General features: G+C 42.9%; 1 protein-coding gene and 2 pseudogenes across 3 annotated transcripts in view; 1 reads left to right on the forward strand and 2 right to left on the reverse strand.

Moving 5' to 3' along the window:
* PIPOX (pipecolic acid and sarcosine oxidase) overlaps positions 1 to 21217 on the forward strand; it is a 78215-nt gene extending 56998 nt beyond the window's left edge. For 2 of the 3 annotated variants that reach the window (XM_085897304.1, XM_085897303.1), the window contains 4 exons: positions 746 to 898; positions 2301 to 2450; positions 8931 to 9006; positions 20456 to 21217. In XM_085897304.1, coding sequence (XP_085753430.1) covers positions 746 to 898; positions 2301 to 2450; positions 8931 to 9006; positions 20456 to 20580 — 504 coding nt within the window. In that variant the 3' untranslated portion in view covers positions 20581 to 21217. The remainder of the gene's footprint in view (positions 1 to 745; positions 899 to 2300; positions 2451 to 8930; positions 9007 to 20455) is intronic. The other variant, XR_015062229.1, reaches the window with a different exon arrangement.
* On the reverse strand, positions 17243 to 18707 carry LOC147018031 (uncharacterized; annotated as a pseudogene).
* On the reverse strand, positions 19499 to 19641 carry LOC147018032 (signal recognition particle RNA; annotated as a pseudogene).
* Positions 21218 to 22958: the final 1741 nt, after the last annotated feature.

A 22958-nucleotide genomic window follows, 5' to 3' on the forward strand; every position in this document is an offset into this window, starting at 1 on the left:
GAAAAAGTGAAGTGCTTTGGCTAAAATTTATTTATTTATTTTTTGATTGATCAATTAATTGATTAATTACACAATTTTTTTATCGATTTATTAATTACTTATTTATTTTCTTTCTCATCCTGGCAATATCTCAGACATCTTTTGAGCGAGGAAGCTGATATTTGGACACTACCATGAACAAAGGATTTGGCTATAAAGGGTATTTTTGATTTATTGATTAATCAGTTAATCATTTAATTTTTCGATGGGTTACTTAATTTTCAAAAAGTTACAGATTCGGATGAAACAGTGGTGGTTGAGGTATACTATTAGCCAATTGATTAAGAAATTAATTATTTTACGATTATTTATTTTAATTATGCAATTAATCAATTAATCAGTCAATTATTGTACACCCCTCCCTCTCAATTCTGACTCCATGTGCTGAAAGGCAGCATTGCCAGGCGCCGAAGGTGCCCCTGCAATGTCGCACGCTGAAGGATTATTTATTTATTTGGCATGGGGGCGGTTTACTTTGAATGTACCGCTCCTTGTTTATTTCATTTTATTTCTTGCTCCAACTTCTGTTCAACTTCCGTCTTTTTCTGACTGAGAAAAAGCTTTGAATTTGCTAATGGAAACTGAATCAGATCTGCAGGTCAGCTGGAAACCTTATTTTGACAGCTTGTGGCTAATCATTGGCTCCTTGTTGCTTCCTGCTACTTGTACTAGTCTTAATGTGGTCAAAATGTGTTGCACTTCTCAGGTCATTCAGTTGGATGTGTGTTACTGGCGGGAGAAAGAGCCAGGCCAACACAGTATGGAGAATGGCTTTCCTTGCATTATGCATCTATCTCCGAATGGTGACGAAAAGTCGATTTATGCTCTGCCACCCATAGATTACCCTCACCTGTTCAAGGTGTGTTCTGCATCTCTCAAGGATGACTTAAAGCAAACATTTTTAAAATTTTGACTGTTCTCCTCTATTTAGTTTCTGCTCACAATCACTCACATATTAACTTAATTCACCTCTTCTCCCCCTTTCCCTACAAGTGTTTCTGATTTCAAGAACATATTAATATTGGTTGCTCAGACATCTTAAAAATTGATTGATTACTTTATTATCCATGATTGTAGGTGGTGACCTCATGTGAATTTGACTGCATCTTTTAGAGCTATTTATCAGAGCCATTTATTTATTTCTTCCCCCTCCTTGCCAACTTCCCATAAAATGGAAGAAAGTTTGACTCCCCTCCTTTTTTTTTCACGATGATCGAGGCTCATGGAAGAGCAAAGTGACAGAGTGTCAAAAGGCAAGAAAATGACCGTGTGGTAGTGGTGGCACAATTGGACAGAATAATCAAGGGAATGAACAAACAGGAAAAGAGGACTGGTGTAATCACAGTAGCTCGCAGGTAAGATATTCGGATTATGTCGGGTTAATGGGTGTCGAAAAGATTCCGGAGGGATGGGGAATGACAGATGCTGATGCGCACCGCTTGCTTTGAAACGCTGGAGGAGATAGTGGAATTGACAGCCTCAGGGAGGGTGGTGCCAGAAACGGGAGAAAAGAGGCCCAATGAGTTGAGATGTGCAGTCAGCTTGGATTTTGGGAGTTTAACCAGGAGGGGGTTACTATAAGAACATATCTGCCCTGAATTTGCTGGGAGGATGGAGAGAGAGGGGGGGGAGGTTTATTGGCTCACAGAGCAGAGGGAGGATGGAGTAAAACTGGATAATGGGGGAGAGGGGGGAGGGGGTAAAAAAGAAAGAGGCCATTGATCTGTCTGTGATGTGAAAGCAATGAGCCTTGTGTTTCGGTTTCATCACTTTAAATTACAATAATGTGGCCACAGATGCTCTTTGGCCTCATGCTTGCCTTTTGTCCTTCTTATTCTCCCAAATCCCCCCCCACCCCCAACTTCCCAGGCTCATATGCCTCATCTATTCCCCTTCCTTCTCTTCCTTTATTTTATCAAAAGTCCATTCTTTTTTTCTTTTACTTACTACTCTTCCCATACTCTCCTATTTGCCTTTCTCCTTCACATTCTCATATTTTCTCTTCCTTTTTCTAGATTTCATTGATCTTACTTTCCAACCCCTCCTGTTCTTCTCATGTGCACAATAATTAGATGGTTTCTTACCTCTCCCCTTTGAATACCGAACATGTAAATGTCACATGTAATATCAGTCTTTAATTTAAGCTGACCTAACATCCCATTGCTATGTTCCACCCGCTCATTCCAACAACCTTTCTAAATGTTCGACCAACACCATTGTTTTTACTTCTCCTACGAATAATGTCTGCTGAACTGCTGCAGCTGTGTTGCCACTTTGGAATAGAAATTCACCCAGACACGAAGGAGCGGCAACACAATGCACAATTTCTGGCCTTCCTGTCAGCGTATGTCAAAAAACACCTACCCGGTCTTGAGAGCACTCCAGCACTCATCGATTCATGCCTTTACACGGTTTGTTGCCTTCACGTTCATCATGGTCATTACAGTGCATTTCAATATTTATCATATAATCTACATGATTTGCAATGTTAATGTTTGCACGCACGCACGTCTTCACCCCCTTTCAAATTTTTCATCTTTTGTTGATTTATAGTCTGGAATTAAATTTCATTGAATCAGACTTTTTGCACCTTTATGTACACATTTGTTGGGTGTTGTACACCTCAGGTGTGCTGTAGGGAACGAGTGTTGTTTTTGTTCACCTTACCAGTTGTTTGCACCATCCAGTTTTTGCCATTAGTGTAAGAGGTGTGTATTGTGTGGGTATGTCCACAGTCTCCCCAGTTAAAACACCCTTTTGACACTTGGCATGCCATGCCTCCAGTATCAATCTGTATCCTTTGTTGGATGTCATGTTTCGGACAGGGGAACCATCCAAGTCAAATTTTTGGCCAGAATCCAGGCAAAATCTGGCCACAAAGTTCAGATGGAAATGTGAGCAGGCTATGAACCAGCAGTTCAGATTGTCTATCAACACCATCTGATTCCCGAGCCCATGAGATGCTTTTCATTCAGCAGCTTTGGGAATACGAATAAAACACTTCGGAAAACAAGGGATGCTTCAAACAACAACAAACAACAAGCATTTAAGGCCATTTTCCCTGCTAAAGCTGGGGTTAGCCTTGCGGACCCCATGACAATCTTCTCCACTTTACCCTATTTTCTGCATCTCCCCTTCTTAATCCCCTTGCCCACATTTCCTCTTCCACCACCTTAAGCCAAGTTTTTCTTGGTCTTCCCTGTTCTCTACTTCCCACTACACTCATTTCCAACACTCCTCTCACCCAGTCACTTTCATCCTTCCTCAACACATGACCCAACCATCTCAACCTGTTTCTCTTCACAACATCCATCACAGACTCTATTCCCATCATCTTCCGCAGGTCATCATTTGTCTTCCTCTCTCTCAACGATACTCCACACATCCACCGAACCATTCGCATTTCCACCCTTTCCAGCCTTTGTTGCTGCTCCATGTTCAGTACCCATGTCTCACTCCCATAAATCATCGTACTCCTCACACATGTCGCATACACCTTTCCCTTCAGCTTCAACGACACTCCCCTCTTCGTCAGCACGCCACTCAGTTCCCGAAACTTCTTCCATGCACATCTCACTCTGGCAACCGTCGAACAGTCTGATCCACCTTCTCCATTCAGCATGTCTCCGAGATAGCAAAATGTTTTCACCCTTCCAGCTTCACACCATCTCCGAGATCCAACTCAACAATTCCTTCATCTGCTGCTCCCTCGACGCACACCTTACACTTGAATGTAGCTGCCACACTGGTTACTGACCCTCTCACCCCACTACATTTTCGATGAACCCATTCAGCACACATTGTACACTGAATGGAGTTCACTCCGACACCCTTCCTGCACACAGCACACGGCCACTTCCCAGTCCTTTCCACCTCACCACATGTTTTACCACTTGCCATCACCTTCGTCTTTCCGATAGTCACCTTCAAACCTTTTGCCTCCATACATTCCTTCCACTTGTTCATCTTCTCCTTCAGTCCATCCATACTCTCTGCAATCAACACCAGATCATCTGCATACAGCAGCTCCCACGGTAAACCCTCCTTTACCCTCCGAGCCAGCACCTCCATCACAACTACAAATAGAAGTGGACCTCGTACCGACCACTGGTGCATTCCTACCCTCACGTTAAACTCACCACTGTCCCCGTCCTTCGTCCTTACAGCTGTGCGTGCTCTCTCGTACATGGCCATCACTACTCTGATCAACCATTCCTCCACTCCTAACTTCCTCAATGCCCATGTCATTACTTCACATGGAACCCCATCAAATGCTTTCTCCAGATCAACAAACCCAAAAAACAACTTCTTCCTCTTCTCCATGTATTTCTCCTGCAACTGCCTTACAATAAAAATTGCATCTGTCGTTCCTCTTCCTGGCATAAATCCAAACTGCATTTCGTCAATCTTTACCTTCTTCCTTATCCTCTTCTCCAACACCGTTTCCAATACCTTCATTCCATGCTCCAATAACTTTATTGCTCTATAGGAGCCACAGTCCAGAGGGTCACCTTTCCCCTTGTACAGAGGGACGAGGGTACTCAGTTCCCAATCCACTGGAATGCGGCCTTCTTTCACCACCAGATTACAGATCTCTGTCATTCTCTTCACACCCCAACTTCCCGCTGCCTTCAACATATCTCCCACAACTCCCGTCGGCCCTCCTGCTTTTCTACTCTTCATTGCTCTTATAGCTTCCTCAACTTCCTTCTCAGTTATCTTCTCTGCTGGTCCTAAAACCGGGTTACTCTCGATGTTTCTATCCCATTCATTTTCTACATTCAACAGCCTTTCCATATATCTCTTCCATCTTCCTTTAATTCCATCCGAGTCCACAACGATTTGTCCCACTTCATCCTTCAAGCAACTCACCCCCGTCACATCAAATCTCTCTCTCGCTATCTGCTTTGCGATCCTGAATACCGCTCTCTTACCCTCCTCCGAATCCAAGCGTTCTCCAAACATTTTCCTATGGGCCTTCTGCGCCTTTGCTACCGCTTTCTTTGCAGCCTTCTTGGCTTCCTTATAACTTTCATGTGCAGCCTCTTCTTCCACCGTATCCTTTGCCTTTTGCCATTCCTTGAACTTCTTCCTCTTCTCTTCAATCATCTTTCCAACTTCATCACCCCACCACCATGTTTCCCAGTGCCTCGGTGGTCCTTTTGTCCATCCACGTACCTCACCAACGGCTCCCAATAGACTATATATCTTTCATTGATATCCAACCACTTTCAAGCTCAACCACATCATCCTCAACCATACTCAGCCTCTCTCTTAATGCTTCCTTCACTGTCGCCTCTTTCAACCTCCACACCTTCATCCTCGGTTGGTACTTCACCCGCCGAATTCTCCACGCACCTTTCACCCTTATATCGCAGACAACCAGGTGGTGCTGCGAAACAGTCTCCTCCCCTGGGATCACCTTTGTGTCCCGGAGGTTTCCCCTATCTCGCTGACACACCATCAGGTAGTCAATGGTTGTCGGCGACCCACCTGATGTATATGTAATAAGCTTATTATCCGCTTTCTGGAATTGAGTATTACAAACCAACAAATCAGCAAACTCCAAGATCCTGTCACCTTCTCCATTTCTCACACCATATCCATAACCCCCATGGACTCCCTCAAAACCGTCTGGACTCCTTCCCACATGTCCATTCAAGTCTCCTCCAACCACAACAACTTCCTCATCTTTCACATTCTCCATCAACTTCTCTATCGCACACCAGAACATGTTCTTCTCTTCATCGCTTCGACCGACCTGCGGGGCATATCCCGAGATGACGTTCATCAAGAGCTTTCTGATCATGATTCTCACCATCATCAACCTTTCACTCGCTACACTGTCTACAAACTCCTCAGAAAACATGACACCAACACCATGCACGCCTTCCGGGCACGCTTGCCACATAAACTTGTACTTCTGCCCTTGCCTACCCTTCACCATTCTCATACCACTTCCCTTCCACCGTGTCTCCTGCACACAACATATGTCCACTCTTCTTCTGACCAATGTTTCAACCACTTCTCCAGATCTCCCTGTCATTGTCCCTACATTCCATGTCCCAAACGTCAGAAACTGATCTCCACGTGGGGCATCAGACGATTGGTCATCATAAATGGAAAAATTTCCTCCATTGCTTCGATCAGGTTCCCCACCTTGAATTTTAACGAGAGAGGGTGAGGACCCCCACGGGGTACTTCGGGCTGTACCCTACCCATAAGCTGTACTCATCATGGTTTCCTTTTGTGGAGATGCTTTTACAGCCGGATGCCCTTCCTGGCGCCAGCGATCTGTAGCATCCATGCTGAACTTCTCAAGGCTGGTGGAAATGCTGCACTCGTGTCATTGTATACAGTTCTGTGCTCTGCCTGGAACACAGGCATCATCCAAACTGACTAGAAGAGGGGCCTTGTTGTCCCTCTCTGGAGAGGGAAGGGTGATCGCCAAGACTGCAACAACTACCGAGGGGTGATGCTGCTCTCAGTGCCGGGCAAGGTCTTTGCTTTAATAATTCTTGATAGGGTTCGCCACCATCTGCTTGAGCACCAGCGTCCAGAGCAGTCAGGCTTTACACCAAAGAGGTCAACGATTGACCGTATCCTTGCTCTTCGTGTCCTCACCGAACGCAGACGAGAGTTTCGGCAGGAGCTGCTTGCAGCCTATGTTGATCTCTGTAAAGCGTTTGATTCAGTGAATCGGGATGTCCTCTGGAGGATTCTTGGTCTTCATGGGATGCTACCAAAACTGATCGATCTGATGTTTGAACTCTACTCTGTTACTGAGAGTGCTGTGAGATGTGGTGCTACCATGTCTGTCTTATTTCCAGTTGTTATTGGAGTTCGTTAGGGGTGTGTACTGCCCCCCCCCAACACTTTTCAGCACTTCTATGGACTGGATTCTAGGGAGGATGTCGGAGAGATCAAGCTGCGGTGCATAGTTTGGGAATGTCAAGATCTCTGACCTTGATTTCACAGATGATGCAGTCATCTTTGCGGAGACTTTAGATATCCTTTTGGGGGCCCTCGAGGTCCTGAATGAGGAGTCGGAGCTGCTGGGATTACGGGTTTCTTGGGTCAAAACTAAGATCCAGGCTTTCAATGACATCTTGGATGCTGCTGTCCTGTCTGTGCCTGTTTGTGGTGAGCATGTTGAGGTCGTGGAGATATTCACTTACCTTAGCAGTGATATTCATGTCTCTGCTGGCTATGAGTCAGAGGTCAATAGACGTTTGGGTCGGGCCTGGGGAGTCATGGATTCACTAGATAATGGGGTGTGGCACTGCCGGTACCTGTGCGGGAGGACGAAAGTCCGAGTCTTCAGGCCTTTGTGCTTCCAGTCTTGCTCTATGGATGCGAGACTTGGACTCTGACCAAGGACCTGAGATGGAGACTTCATTCCTTTGGTACCAGGTCTCTTCAGAGAATCCTTGGCAATCGCTGGTCGGACTTTGTGTCCAATGAGTGGTTGTTGAGAGAGACTCAAATGAGATTTGTTACCTGCATAGTCCGTGAGTGTCAGCTGCGACTGTATGGACATGTGGCTTAGTTTCCTGATGCTGATCCTGCTCACCAGATTCTCTCAGCGAGGGAGTCTCCTGAGTGGAGGAGGCCAATGGGCCGACCACGTGCCTCGTGGTTGCAGCAGGTTGATCGGCATCTCAAGGAGATGGGGATGGGCCAGGAATCTGTCTGGGGGATAGCCAGACGGAGGCCCCTGGAATACCGGCGGAAAGTGGATGCAGCTATGCGCTGCTCTGGCGCATGCTCCCATACCTGACCTGACCTGACCTCCCCAGCCAATCCAGTGAACTGAACATGTCACATCAAGGTAATCTCAAACCTCCCTTCCCCAATGTTGCAGAGCACTGTCCAATCACTTGCTGGAGTTTAGCCACCCAGGAGCCAACGTGATTTTTCAACATCTGTCGGTAATTGTTTTTGTTGATGGTTGGTTCATCAAAGAAAAAGAGTCCCATGACACGGTCATGCATAATTCTGCAAATCATGTTCACCTTTTGGCTGTTGCGCTCCATCTCTCAAACGATATAGGGATTTTTGGAGCCTCAGATACAGACGCTGTGGTGATTGATGGACCTTGAAACATGGTAGGTTGCTTTGTCAGTGAATATCACAAGTTTTAGGAATTCCTTGTCCACATCCAGTTGTTTCATCATGTTCATGGGGAATGATATGTGGCATTGTGGATGATCATAGGGTTTGAGAGCCTGTACAAGTTGAACCTTGCAGCCTCAAGTGCTTGTGCAGCACTTTGTGCACTGTTGATTGTGGCATCTGAAATTCCCGGGCAAATTTGCGTGTGGATTTCTATGGACTACGTAAAAAGGATTGTTGGATCCGTTCCACATCTTTGGCACTTGTGCTTACAGGCCCCGACCCTGACTGCCGTAGGACACTTCCAGAATCCATAAACTTATGCCAGTCACCTATCGATGGTCTACTTTGTGTTGTCCTTTGGTATTTCTTTTGAAAATTATGTTGCACCTGAGCATCCAATTTTGTTTCAATGAACCATGTTGCGTACTTCGCCTTTTCCTGGGGAGTCGTCTTTTTCAGATTTTGGGGTTGCTCAATCACTTTCAGTCACCTGGAATACCAAAACAACCTGCTGTAATAAACTTTTTGAGTTGCTTAACAACATGCAGAAAACCACTTTAAATTATGTTACCCCGTTTGGAAGTGTGCGGGCTCTTCTTAGGCTTATTCTAAAATGTAAAGGTTTCATGTGATCACTCTGTATAATATTGAGTTAATTTTGAAAATATATTTACAGCTAAAAGTTGCATGTGTAACATACAGGAAGATTCTGAATAATATCCTTCACTGTACTGTACTCGTATGTTTGAGCAATAACACATTTCTCATTTCAGAACACACCAGACATGGATTTCATAATTGACAAACATCCCCGATATGACAACATCATTATTGGAGCAGGTTTCTCTGGTAAGACCTCTCAGCCATCAAAAATTATCCAGATATATTTTAGTACACACGTTATCCATACAGTATTTCAATAAGTACAGCCGATGTTTCGTATCACATTACTGAAGATTGGCCAACATCACAGCATTAAATAGAGGATATTTTACTCTTACAATTTTTTTGTTGCTGTGATCAATAAAAGGGTATCTGTCAATGGAGACCAAATAGATGTATGATTGCACTGTTGTAAAATGAGCTCTTTTCTGTGATCAAAATGTTTTTGTTGTTGTTGAAAGCAGACAATAATACTGATGATTATATTTTTAATGATTGTCCTTACTGCAAACAAATGTATCCAGTCAAATTGTCCACTTTTCAATACCAGCATATTTACAGCCCCTCACCATGACTGTTAATCAGTCAGGCATGAAGCTACAAAATGCCAAAGCAGTTGCTTCACGAATGGCTGGCTTAAAGCCGAATCAGCTCTCTAACGCACCCGAGCAGAGAATGCACTAATGTACAGGTAGCGGGCGAAAAATAGACACACCTTGGGGTAAATGAGGGACACCAGGTATGGCCCATGTGTTGATTAAGCAAATAACATCCCAGCAGGCTTAGCATCATGTATAAAAATGCTGCACAGGCCTGGTTGCTTATAATTTTGGCTCAAGTGGTGGCAAGAGGAGACCTCAGTGACTTGGAAAGAGGGGTGATTAGTGGGGAGCATTTGGCAGGAGTTTCAGTGAAAAGGGCAGCTCAACTCACTGATGCTTTATGAGCAACGGTGTCTAAGGTGATGTTGGCATACAACTCCAAGGGAAAGACATCATCAGCAAAGGGCAACAGTGGGCGGAAGTGCGTACTCCAGGAATATGATATCCGTGCATTAATTTCAAGTGCAAGGCAAAGCAGGCGAGCAACTGCATATAAATTGACTCTAAACATCAAAAACTGTCCGCCAAGAACTCCACAGAGTGGGACACCATAGTGGGATTGCAGTGCACAAACCGCTTATCACATCTGGCAATGTACGTTTGCGAGGCCAGTGGTGCAAAGAGCACAGGCAATGGAAAACCAAACAATGGAGAAATGCGTGATATGGTCAGATGAATCATCCTTCACCATGTTCTCGGCCAACAGACGAGTGCACGTGTGGCACCAACCTAAATAACTTCCCAACCCTGAATTCTTCATTCCAACAGTGAAGGGTTCTGGTGGTGGTTTAATGTTGTCGGCACATTTCCCTGCCATAGTGTGGGTGCAGTCATTCCCTTAGAAGGCAAGGTCAGTGCCAATCACTACTTCATGGTATTGAGAAATCATCTTCATCCCATGTTGCAGCATTTCTTTCCTGCTGGGAAGGGAGTCTTCCAGGATGACAATGCCCCCATACACAGAGCATGTTTGGTTTCCCAATGGTTTGATGAGCATGACACTGACTGATGCTATCCATGTGTAGCCTTCTCAAGTTACAACATCTGAACCCAATCGAGCATTTATGAGATATTCTGGAACTACGCCTGAGACAGCATTTTCCACCTCCATCAAACAGTTGTGAGTGAGTTGAATGACTTTCTCATGGAAGAATTGTGCCACATCCCTCCTGCAGAATTCCAGAGGCTGTTTAACTCTATTCCACAGTGCGTACTGGCCACACGTGGTGGCCAGTTTGCCCTATGTAAGTAACTTTACATTGGTGTTCCCATTTTTTTTTATCCACTACCTGCACATCGTTGGTAATAATCTGATTTAAATCTCGTCTGTAATTAATAAGCGTAATTAACCCAATCGGGACCCCCAGGGAAAAGCCAATTATACTGAATCTGTTTTTATCAAGGTGAGGCAAGATGCGGAACCAAGCGGACATGTGGCTTACAAAAATACAAATGATTTGTTGAACAGTCCTGATGACACAGCTGGACAATCTTGAATATCGAAAAACAGACAATAAACAAACTAGCACTGGGTAGTGCACATACCTCTGCCACCCAATGTCTGATCATGTATTATACATGGAGCTCAATAAACTTTTGAAAAATCATGCTCTATATCATTTTTGACCTCATCACTCAATGGAGAATAATCACTGAAAATATTATTGGATCCTGATCCAGATTTTGATCTTCACCAAAATTGAATCATTTCGTCCTTGTCACACCAAGTTCTGTCTGAATTAGTCCACAACTTTTTTTTACATATCCTGCACACAAAGAAACAAACAAGATAGATGTTCTTGCAAAATCCTTGAAACAAATTTGACCATGAAAATAGTTGGTAGTTGAATTTAGTAACCTCATGTGAAAATCCTCTTCAAATTTCAAGTCAATGGGATGAAAATTGAGGATTTTAGAAATTTCAACGAAGTTGTTGACCTTTGGCCGATGTTCACCTTTTGGTCTATGTTGATCTTGATAATTGGCTGGTGGAATTCAGTGACCTGAAATAAATAATAATAATAATAATCTTTATTGTCCCATATCCAGGGAAATTCCTCTTTGGTGACACCTTAAGGTCAAACATAATGAAAAAAACATAAAACATCAAAAAGGAATAATAAAGCAAGTGACGGTACATTCAAAGTACACTGCCCATATGCCAAATAAATAAATAAATCCTTCAGCTTGTGACATTGACGCCTGCAATGCCGCCGTGCAGTACGTGGAGACTGAATTGGGAGGGACCGGTGTACTTCTGAGGGGAATGTGTACAAATGATACCAAGATAAATATATATATATAAAAATGTACTTCTGTGTTAAATATGTTCAAATGATTAATCAAAAATATCTTGAAAGCAAAATCACTTGGTCACTGTGATGTCCATTTGTCAGCTTCGAAGCTCAAAGGGTGCCCGAGATATTGCCCAGATGAGAAATAAAAGAAGTAATTAATAAATCGATAATAAATAAATAATTAATCAATTAATTGATTTATCAAAAAAAAAATTTAAAAAACATTTTTCCAAAGAACATCTTCACTTTTGCCCCCAAATTTCAGCTTCCTAGCTCAAAGGATGGCTGAGATATCATCTGAACAAACAAACAAACAAACAAGAAAACAAGCCGGTAGGCGGCGATGGGTCGCCGAGCATGGAAACTTTAAGATATAGAGCAAAATGGATGTCATGTAGCGGATAGGGAATCACCTTAAGATTATGCATATCAAATCTCATCCAGTTCCATCTCCTGATAACTACTCGGTATCCATTTGAATGAAAAGTACCGAAAATGCGGTTTGAAATCGGAAATCCCCAAAGTTCGAGGGGGTGCTGTGGGTGAACAAAGATCTAAATCGAAAATCCTGCTTGATCGTTTGTGCACAATGTATTCCAGACGATTAGTGTGAATTTTCATGACCATCCGACCATAACCCTAGGAGGAGTAGCATTTGGTGCGAAGGCACCTCCAGCTCTCGCATATTATCGATTTTTGCACTAATTGACCTTTGACCCTTGACCGAAGCGAAATCGGTCAATATGTCCTGAGGCAAAGTGGTAGTACTCATTGAGTACCATGAACCTGCAAAGTTTCATTCGTATCGAAGCACTCACCTGGTCGCTAGGGGGCCTTCAATTTTTGCCAATTTTCGCGCATACCCTAATTGTAGGGGGCGCTGCAGGTAAAGTATTCCATATATCACAAAAACCAGAATATATTTGATAGAGCATCACCTATAGATCATTCGTGCCAAATTTCATAACCCTATGTGGGATAATGGCTTTCGGAATTGATTTCGCGTGAACGGGACCGATTTTGAAGGTTTTTCGGTTGTTGCTGGGGAACCAAAGCGTCCCCAGCAACCAGCACAATTTCCAAAGCACTGGGTCATAAGATGTACCTACCACCCGAGTTTGTTCAAAATCGGCCCACGTTTACTACCAATTATGCTGATGACAAACTTCCAAACAAGCCGGTAGGTGGACATGGGTAGTCGACTACCCAATATAACCTGATGCGATGGGCCCATTCGATGGGAATGACCTGAGGATTAAGCACAAGAAAATTCATGATTCTCGCTTCAAGGGTTAATGGTGCAGATTGTTTTTTCGTTAAAATACCCCCACATTTAGAGGTTTTTCGGTTGTTGCTAGGCAACGGAGGGGTTCATAGCAACGGTTCTTTCTCACACACAACTAGGACATACCATGAACCTACCATACCAGTTTCATGTATATCTGACTCATAGTCTCTGAAATATAACGAACTTCTTTTTATCTTGCCAAAACGAAGTTTTTGCAAGATATGTTAGTCAGCTTGTATGTTTTTTGTTTTTTTTGTTGTTTGTCTGTAATCACATATAAAAATTCTGCAGAGCACAGTTATCATTGGAAATTTTTGTAGCTTCGCATATCAGAGGCCGATAGAGGTCCCTTTCAGTGCACAAAATTTTGAAGGTCAAAGGTCAAGGTGTCGCAAAAACTTTGTCGCAAATAAGGGGAGTCGACGAAACCCTTATTTTTTGAGTAATTTTGATCGGATCGTCTTCAAACTTCATGGGAATATAGTTCATGGTCTGGCGCTCAGCTGATTAATTTTTGGTGGCGATTGGCCTTGACCTTCATATATATATATATATATATTTTTTTTTTTTGTCTGTCGTCACGTATAAATCACTCTGCAGAGCACAGTTATCATTGGAAATTTTTGTAACTTCGTATATCATAGGCCTATAGAGGTCCCTTTCAGCGAATAAAATTTTGAAGGTCAAAGTCAAAGGTCAAGGTCACTTTGTCGCAAATCAGGAGAGTCAACGAAACCCTTATTTTTTGAGTAATTTTAATCGAATCGTCTCCAAACTTTATGGGAATGTAGTATATGGTCTGGCGCTCAGCTGATTAATTTTTGGTGGCGATTGACCTTGACCTTCATGGTTAGCGCCTGAGGTCAAACATATTTGACCCCAAGGTCAAATTTTAAAGTTTTATGAACCATATCGTGTGTAGTACCTCAAAATGAACACCTCGATGAGTGCTTTCTAGATATGTCAAGTCTGAGACATTATGACGTCATTTGATGACGTTATGAGGCAAACACATATTTTTCATGGTTACTCTGTAGAACGATTCTCATCGGAATCTCTCGTCGGCAGATATTCCTCAAGGAGTTGCTCCTGGTGGATAGCAGCTCTGTTCACCTCAATGTGACCTTAAAGAAGTCACACGTGGTCACCTTTTGGCAAGATACGGGTCACCCTGCGGGTGGCATTGGTTTCTTTTATTGTTTTCGACCAGGGTTCATTCAAAGTCTATCTTCTCCGACAGTTTTCATAGGATCCGGCTGGAAATTTTTGACAATATGGCTGGCATGTACTGCCCACAGTCGCTCGTGGCCCGATTTTTGATTTTGGAAAAAAAAAATTTTTTATGATTTTTTTTCAAAATTTCAAAGTCCCGTTGCTAGGCAACGGTGGTGTCCATAGCAACGGTTCTCATTTGCACACAACTAGGTCATGGTATGAACCTACCAACCAAGCTTCATCGAAATCACCATTGTATTAACTGAAATCGCCATTTTAAATACTGATAATAAGGGGAGAACAAATCTCAAATTTTTTTTTTTTCGACTAGATCGACTACCCGACAGAGAGACAGACAAACATATCGATGGAAATACTGATAATAAGGGTAGAAAAAAAAAATCTCAAATTATTTTTTTGAGATTTTTTTTTTCAACATGATTGATTACCCAACAGACAGACAGACAAACATATCGACGGAAATACTGACAATAAGGGTAGAAAATTTTCATAAAAATCTCAATAGATTGACTACCCAACAAACAAACAGATAGAACAAGCCGGTATGCAACATGGCTGCTCGCTCTAGATGGAAAGCTGGCCGATGCGACTAGACGATATTCATGTACATGCTATCAATCAATTTAGCACAATAAATATGATTATCACAGCCCTCTTAGTTTGCGCCCGGAAACCCGCCTTGTGAAATTTCAGGCATGTTTCCAAAGAGACTCTAACAAATAGCAGCCCTGGTAATTCCATTCATCTATTCGCTAAAGCTTTTATTTTTTTATATGATGCTGTAAGACATTCTGCTTGGGCACAAAAAACAGGTCCCTCGGAGGTCCAGTTTCGGAGGTATTGATTTTTATGTACAGTCCACAATAAGTGTACGATGTACGATAAAGTATTTTAGCTGTTGCTAAGCAACGGAGGTGAGCATAGCAACCATTCATTTTTGTGTACATGCTAGCCACATTGTACACATTTCCCCCAAGTTTCATCAAAATCAGACTCTTTCTCCTAGAGATATTCGCAATTACCATTTCTGAAATGTTCGAAATGTACTCGCCCAAAACCTATCTCCTCCTACAAATATTTTTTGTTAGGGCTGCAAATTGGCATGAAGGGAGTTAGATAGATTGTGCACAGAACTCTAAGCTTCGATTTTTCGATTTGTTTTGATTTTTTTCGATTTTTTTGACCACTTTAAAGGGCCATTGCTTGGGCCCGTTGTCCCATATTCGAAAGCACACGATTCCCAGAAATATTTGTCCTACCTACCAAATTTCATTGGAATCGGTTGAGTGATTTAGCCCCGAGGCTTGACCAAAGTTTCGCGGACAGACAGACAGATGGAAATGTCCAGAATAAGGGTGCTCTAAGAACAGCCAATTATTGACAATAAGGGTCACCTATTTCGGTGACCCAACAAATGGAGTGAAAACTGAGTACTCCGTTCCTTCGGTGCCTGACGATGATGTCATGCATTGCTTGGATATGGCATTGGGAAGGTGTACAACATGGTAACACATATGGAAGATGGACTAAACAGCAAAATGGCTAAGAATTTGAATTTAGCACTTGAATTGCACATGGTACAAATGACTTTTTGAAAATGTTCTTCTTCATCGGCGAAGCATGAAAGCATCTCCCTGATGGTAGTTTTTCAAAAAGTCCATTGAAGAAGTGGTCTTCCTTTTCAATGCTCGCAAATATAGAGACTCCATGCTGGTTGAAGGCTCACCCACTTCAAATGCCAGTGTAATGACCTTTCTCAGTCATGACTTATTCTGCACATTTAAATAACTACACCAGGAAAGCAAATTAAATGACTAAACAATGATCAGCAAGGAAGTCGTCAACATCCGCATCACTCGTGAGTTCACACCAAATGAATTCAACTTCCTGAGAAGATAAATCTTTGCATCGATTTCTTGTACACTGCGGTGGTACTTTCATCAAAAGTTAGCTTGTTATCAATAATAGTGCCTCGGTATTTGAATTTGTTAACAATTTCCACCTTATCACCATTTGTGTTTACAGGCTCATGATTGTGACCTTTCCTAAAATCCGAAATAATCTCTAGTTTTGCACACATTCATAGTGAGATAAAACTCTCCACTGAATGCGTCAATCTCATGAAGGTATGCTACAAAGGACGATTGATCAGAAAGACAGGCAACATTGGTGGTATCATCCGCATATTTCACAGGAAAAAGAGCAATTAGAGATTGCAGACCCTTGCCAGAACTTCTTTTGTGTGGTGTTTGTGTATTGGTGTGTTGCATAATTAATGAGACATAATTAGAACTGCCACTTTATAACTGCTGGCAGTGATGACTGGGTACAAGAATGCCCCGCTTGTCAAACAAACACTCTCGAGCATTGCATGATTCTCGGATCTGGCACGAGTCTGTTCTACACCACCAGATTCAACATTTACAGCATGATGGATTGATTGTCGGTGATAGTGGCTATCCATGCCAACCATGGTTGATGACCCCACTCACTCATCATAATGATTGAGCAGAAGAATGGCACAATGGCACACTCACTCGAACCAGGATGATCATGGAGAGGTCATTCGGAGCCATGAAAAGGTTTAACTGCCTTTATGACGGATTACATCGATCACCGCAGACGGCCTGTCGCTGTGGTCCTGCATAACATCACTCGATACGTGGCCTCCAGACTTCCCAGGAGAAGATGTGCTCCAAGTACCAGTCGAGTACCGAGAAGTGATGGGCCAAAACGACCCAGCATGCTGCCACTCTGAGCGAAACACTCTCTGAGTGGTGGCATGGTGACTTGGATAGCATTTTCACTCTTTCATGACATCCCAAATCTTTTGCTTACTGTTTCGCACCAAACCCCCCATATTTCACTTTCATAATTTCACACTTTCAACATTTTCAGAAGGTTGCCAGACATTTACTGCACACATTAACACATTTACAATAAAATTCTCAATGACAATCTAAGTTTTTTTTTTATCCAAGAATAATTTTATTCATCCGGAAGCACGTGTATCCCATGCAACATATAACAAGCGTGTATGTAGCAATATAACAAGTGTCATTTAAAATTATGTGTTCCTTTTAAATTAATAGCAATACAAGTCGCGTGCAAGCAATTTCTGAACATATTTAGCATATTACTGCATTTTACTAGGGCACTCATTCCTGAATGAAAAGCCATTCACTTTCCAACTGCTGCCTCTTAATTGTGAGGTAGTCTTTCGGAAGGGTGAGAGTCTCCGTCTCCAGTTGTCTTTTTTTATTTTTATTTTTTAATCTTATCTTCCAAATTCCTTTTTTGCAATAACAACACCCCTTTCTGCAAGAGAAATTGTTCTTTTTTGGATCAACAGAAGCTCCCTTTGAAGATATTTGATCGGTGCCTTTTGCATATCGAGAGGCTGATCGCATGATGCTTTGGAGGTATAGAGGTTGACCTCCAATGTCTGGCCACATCTGGGAGGTTTGTCACGGAGATGTCCGGCAATGACTTGGTGGTTGTGGTTGGCCGGTCCACAGGTTCTTTTGAATCGCTGCATTCTTGCTCGGGAGGAATCCCGCTTCTTTCAGGCCTGAAAATGTGAAATGTGCACAAAGTTGAGGAATGTTGGGATGAGAGATATAATTGTTGAATTTGGGTTAAACATTGACATGTGTAATACAACCCATGCAAACTGAATACATATACGATAATGATGACACAATGATTCGTCTGTATGAACATCATCATCTACAATGTTGCATCCGCCAATGAGCCTGGCAATCCTTGGTGGCTTATGACCAAAAATGTCCCAAATCTTCAGAATGAGGTGGGGGACAAAGGAGGAGGAGGAGGAGGTCCACCACCTGAAATACAAAGAAAGGACAATAAAAGGACCTTATAGTAAAGTGTGTGTGTGTGTGTGTGTGTGTGTGTGTGTGTGTGTGTGTGTGTGTGTGTGTGTGTGTGTGTGTGTGTGTGTGTGTGTGTGTGTGTGTGTGTGTGTGTGTGTGTGTGTGTGTGTGTGTGTGTGTGTGTGTGTGTGTGTGTGAGATAGATAGATAGATAGATAGATAGATAGATAGATATATATCATGATGCGGCCCACACTGCTGCAATTTTTGGCATGATTTTTGAATTAAAGTGATTGTACATTTGACTTATCGGTATTGTGGTTTTGTTTCATCCCTTCGACAATCTTCCATCAAGCAGGGGTCGAGATGTTGTCTCACCTCTTCCTCACTTTAGCATGGTCAATTTGGTGTGACCAATGGCATTGACCGATTCAGTCATGTCTTTCCAGGCTCGTGCCTTTACCTCTGGGGTGTTAGGAGGAATCATCTTCTCTTCAGGACGCTCTTGTGCTTGAGAACAGCCTCCATTAGTGCTTCTGTCTTCCTGAAAGCAGTTTGTAGATTGCTTTGCTGCCATCTTGCTTTTGGACACCTCTTCTACCTCTAATCTGATTGGTTGCAGAGCATAGCAATAGCTCCTAAGATTTCCTCAACCCTGAGGAAATCCTTATCTGGGGATTTCTTAAGGGTTGTTTCTGCAACAGCCCTCAAGGACATCCTTCGCTGAGCTCACACGGGCCAGACCAGGTTTTCAGCATATATTTAGCCTCACAGAGTGGTGAAATGGAGAGCTGCTGGCATTCAGCTAAATCTACTCTTGCTCCATTGTCAGGGAGGCTCAGGCTCAGTGAACATGACTGTGCAGCCTGGGAGCATGCAGGAAGTCGCCAGATTACAGGCACACGCCACTACGTACGCTGCATCCTCTTTCCGCCAGTACTCCAGGGGCCTCTGTCTGGCCATCCACCACGCAAATGCCTGGCCCATCCCCATCTCTTCGGGGTAGGACATTCCAGGCACCCACCCTAAGGGACTGCCTCAGGTTAACCCGAGGAGACCGCAGCCTGGTGGACGACACATCAGCACCACCCCGACATACACTACTGTGTCATTTTGCAGAGTGAAGTGTTTTGTGGTGGCGGTACTTTAAATTCTCCCACCAACCTCCAAAGGAAGGTAACCAACTGCAGGAGGACGTCCGCAGGAGGATGGCTCACGCAAAGAGCTCCTCTGCCTTTGGCAGGTTTTGCATTTAATCCTGCTGGGTGTCTGTCTATACACCCTTCACACCAGGGGGACTTGGTTGTGGGGGGGGGGGGGGAGGAGCCAGTTTAATTGCTGATACCTGACCATTAACAGGTTGGTACAGGTTTTCATGATACCCATAGTAAGTCACAGATCTGATCTGACCTGACCTGGCAATCAGGGTTGGGTGCTACCATATCGGTCGGGCTGCTTTGTACCATCTTATTAGCCTGGCACAACGCAGGACTCCCATCCTCAAGCGATCCCCCAACCCCAACCTTTGAGTAGCTAGATTACAGGTGCACGCCACTATGCCCAGATGACGACGAGACCATCCCTTTTATTAGCCTTCGTGCCCCCCCCCCTCCGAGGTTATGCCTCACCTCTGGAGTTCCACCCAATAACAGTTCCCCACACCTGGTGGAAACAGGCTTCGTGCTGCTGCCATGACAAGGCCACCTAATCCGGACCTGCTTGGTTTCAGATGAGGTGGGGTGTACCAGATGAGATCCTTTCCACTCCAACAATTAATTCAGACAGCAGAAGCGTCCTCATAGCGTTGGCAAGGACAACTTATCTTGTTTAATGACCATGATTATTTCCACGTTCCTGTGGGGCTGGCTTGGAAAGGCTTGGCCCAAGTATTTCATGAACCAGCTGACCAGGCCTGACATTCAACTAAAGTTAGGGCAGAAATTTGGAATTTGGCTATGGTTCCGGCAAGAGCTCATCTATTCTTCACGAAGGACACTGTGGGATCTTTCATGTTGGAAGGAGTGCCCAGTTTAACTTCTATCTGAGGGATGCCACACGCATTAATGAATCATACTGCCTATGAAATACAGGGATTACGGTTTATTCAAACAGAGATCCGAACCCAGGCGAGACGACTTATCTCTAATCATTAATCTTAATACGGATAATTAATCTTAAAATGGGGAATGCTTCTTAATTCATTACCGCAAATTTTACTATGCTAAAAGGTTAATTTTATCTCCAACCCTGCCCCCATGAACGTAACAATACTATATAATGACTCGTCTACTCGTATTATGAGAAATCTCAAAGTGTGGCTAATCCAAGCAAAATTTGTGATATGTTTAATTAATAGATGCTCTCGGCTCATTGTTGCAGGGCATGGTTTCAAGCTGGCACCTGTGGTTGGGAAGTTGTTGGCAGAGCTTGCAAGTGGCAGACGTCAATCCTACAAACTGACACCATTTCGTATCAGCCGCTTTGCCCTCAAAGCAAATTTGTGAATTTGTTCTCCTGAAATTCATAAAACGGCTATGCTCAAAGCAGGTAAAAGCACGCCTATGTAACGATGAATTCTAATATAGCTGTTAACAAATCCCTCAGTTGTTTGAGGAGAATTTCCCTGATAATTTATAATGGTGTGTGGCACTTATTTTATTGATGCCAGATATGGGTTCACACTGTTTCTGTATCTGCTTCTGACCACTTCCTCTGACAACTTCTTGCTCCATTTGAGAGGTTGGTCTCACCTGAGGTTTGTAAGAGGATGTTGTGACCATTTAACTGCCAAGAGCTCTCGGCAATGAATATAAAATTCTTTTTTTCTCTTTTTTTTTCTTTTTCTTTTTGTGTGCAAAGTCAATGCTCTTGGAAGAAAGCTGGCACACTGAACAAATTAAAAACGTGATTGATGTTCAGAAAATGCTGTGATGAATCCATCCTTTTTGCTCTTTTCTTAGGTTGGGGAGTGGGGCTGAGCTGGCCACTGATTGCATAATTGTAAACCTCTTTCTTTGTTGAGACACTTTTTGTAACCAATTGCCAGATTTAGTTTTTACAAGATTAGAATGATTTTTATCCATCAAAATCATGTAGTTGAAATGCTTTGATAATAAAGACCGTCTTTTTAGCATCCTCCAAGATGTCCACTTATTACCTCTGCCCCCGAAAGTGGAAGGAGGTTGTGTTTTCACCCCTGTTTATTTTTCTGCCTGTTTTTGAGCAGGATATTTCAAAAAGTTCTGGACTGATTCGGAAGAAACTTGATGGACAGGTTTGGATGTGTGACGAGGACGAATTGCTTCGATTTTTGTGAAGATCCTGATCCTATAATTTTTCAAGTGACTTCACCATTGAGAGACAAAGCCAAAAACAATATTTCGCACAATCTTTCAAAAAGTTGTGGACGGATTATGACAAAACTTGGTGGATGAGTTGGGGGTAGGTCCCTTTGTGTGCAGCCTTTTTAGCTGCTTGTTGCATTAGGAATCGCAAGCCACTAGTATATGCTGATGTGTTGTCATTTGGGGAATCATCAAAATTTTGGGTTAATTTTTGCCAACCTAATTTTTTAGTGACTATGGACCATAAATTTATCAAAAATTCAGGTTGGCATTTTTTGGCCGCCATCTTGGATTACTGGCTGCCATCTCGAAATTTGTTATATAAAAACACATTATTGCCCATATCTCGACCAATAATAGTTGGATTTTGATGATGTTGATTTCTAAATATGTATAATTACACACTGGCCACATTGAACTACAACTACATTACCTTAACCATGATGTTGAGTCACCAATTTAAAAATTATATCACTTTTAGTCTGTTGTAAGGGTTGAATTAGCAATTTTTCCTTATATGAAGAAATTTAAAGTGCGAAAACAGTTATTCATCTGAATCAGTTTCTTGATCTGACATGCAGTCCTGTTGGGTATTCATACAGCTCTCTGGATTGGCTTCACACTTGCACAATTCTGTGCACTCTAAATTGTTTTGCTTGCAAGAACAACGAGCATTACACAAACTTTTGCTGCAACCACACCTCACCAATTCTGTAACTTATTCAGGGGCTTGAGGCATTTTGGACAGAATTGGTATCAGTTCACTGGTAGATTCTCGATACCATCCAAGCTTTGTTGGGTCAAGACGACAGGGCTTTGGAACAAGTACTTCCTGCCACATATGGCACTGTGGATGAGCTCGGCGAATGTGTACCACCATGTTCTTCCATGTTATTTTTCACTGCGCAAGCTATCTGTGAAACACGCTGAAGTGTGTGCTGGTATGACACTCCTGCACCAGCATGGGATACAGCATCAATAATCTTCTTACTCTGTGTGGCATGATAGCAATACAGGGACATGCCCAATGTCAGAGGAGTTTCAGTGCCACTGCGAAACACAGAGGAATCTGATTTGGGTTTGTATGTAACCTGTCTGTTTGATCTGTAAGCTTGCATCATCTGCTGTGATATGTTACTGCATGAATGTCTGATACTTTCAGACCGTACATTTGACTGGGCCGTGCTCTGTCCTTGAATTATCCAACCCAACAATATACTTAACTCTTCAGGAACAATAGTTTCACCAACCAAGGAACCTTTAAATTTCAAGCTATTATTCTGTTCTATTGTTCTCCGTATGATTTTTGCAGTGGTAAACATTGCTTGTCATCTTGTCTATCAGTTTTGTTTGCAGCATTATCTACAGCAGCCTCACTGGCCTGACTTGAGTGAATTAGTGATGGTTTAGTGCGGTCACATGGGTGTGTGAATTCCACATCATCGATATTCTTTTCAATAATTTCCTTCAGTGCAGCATGAGTGGTAGTTCTGTGTAAACCATACATCATCATCATATTGTCATAATCTTGTTGTAAT

Source organism: Eptatretus burgeri, chromosome 10, assembly GCF_056783735.1.
Source record: "Eptatretus burgeri isolate ZD-2024b chromosome 10, Ebu_testis_v1, whole genome shotgun sequence".
NCBI lineage: Eukaryota > Metazoa > Chordata > Myxini > Myxiniformes > Myxinidae > Eptatretus > Eptatretus burgeri.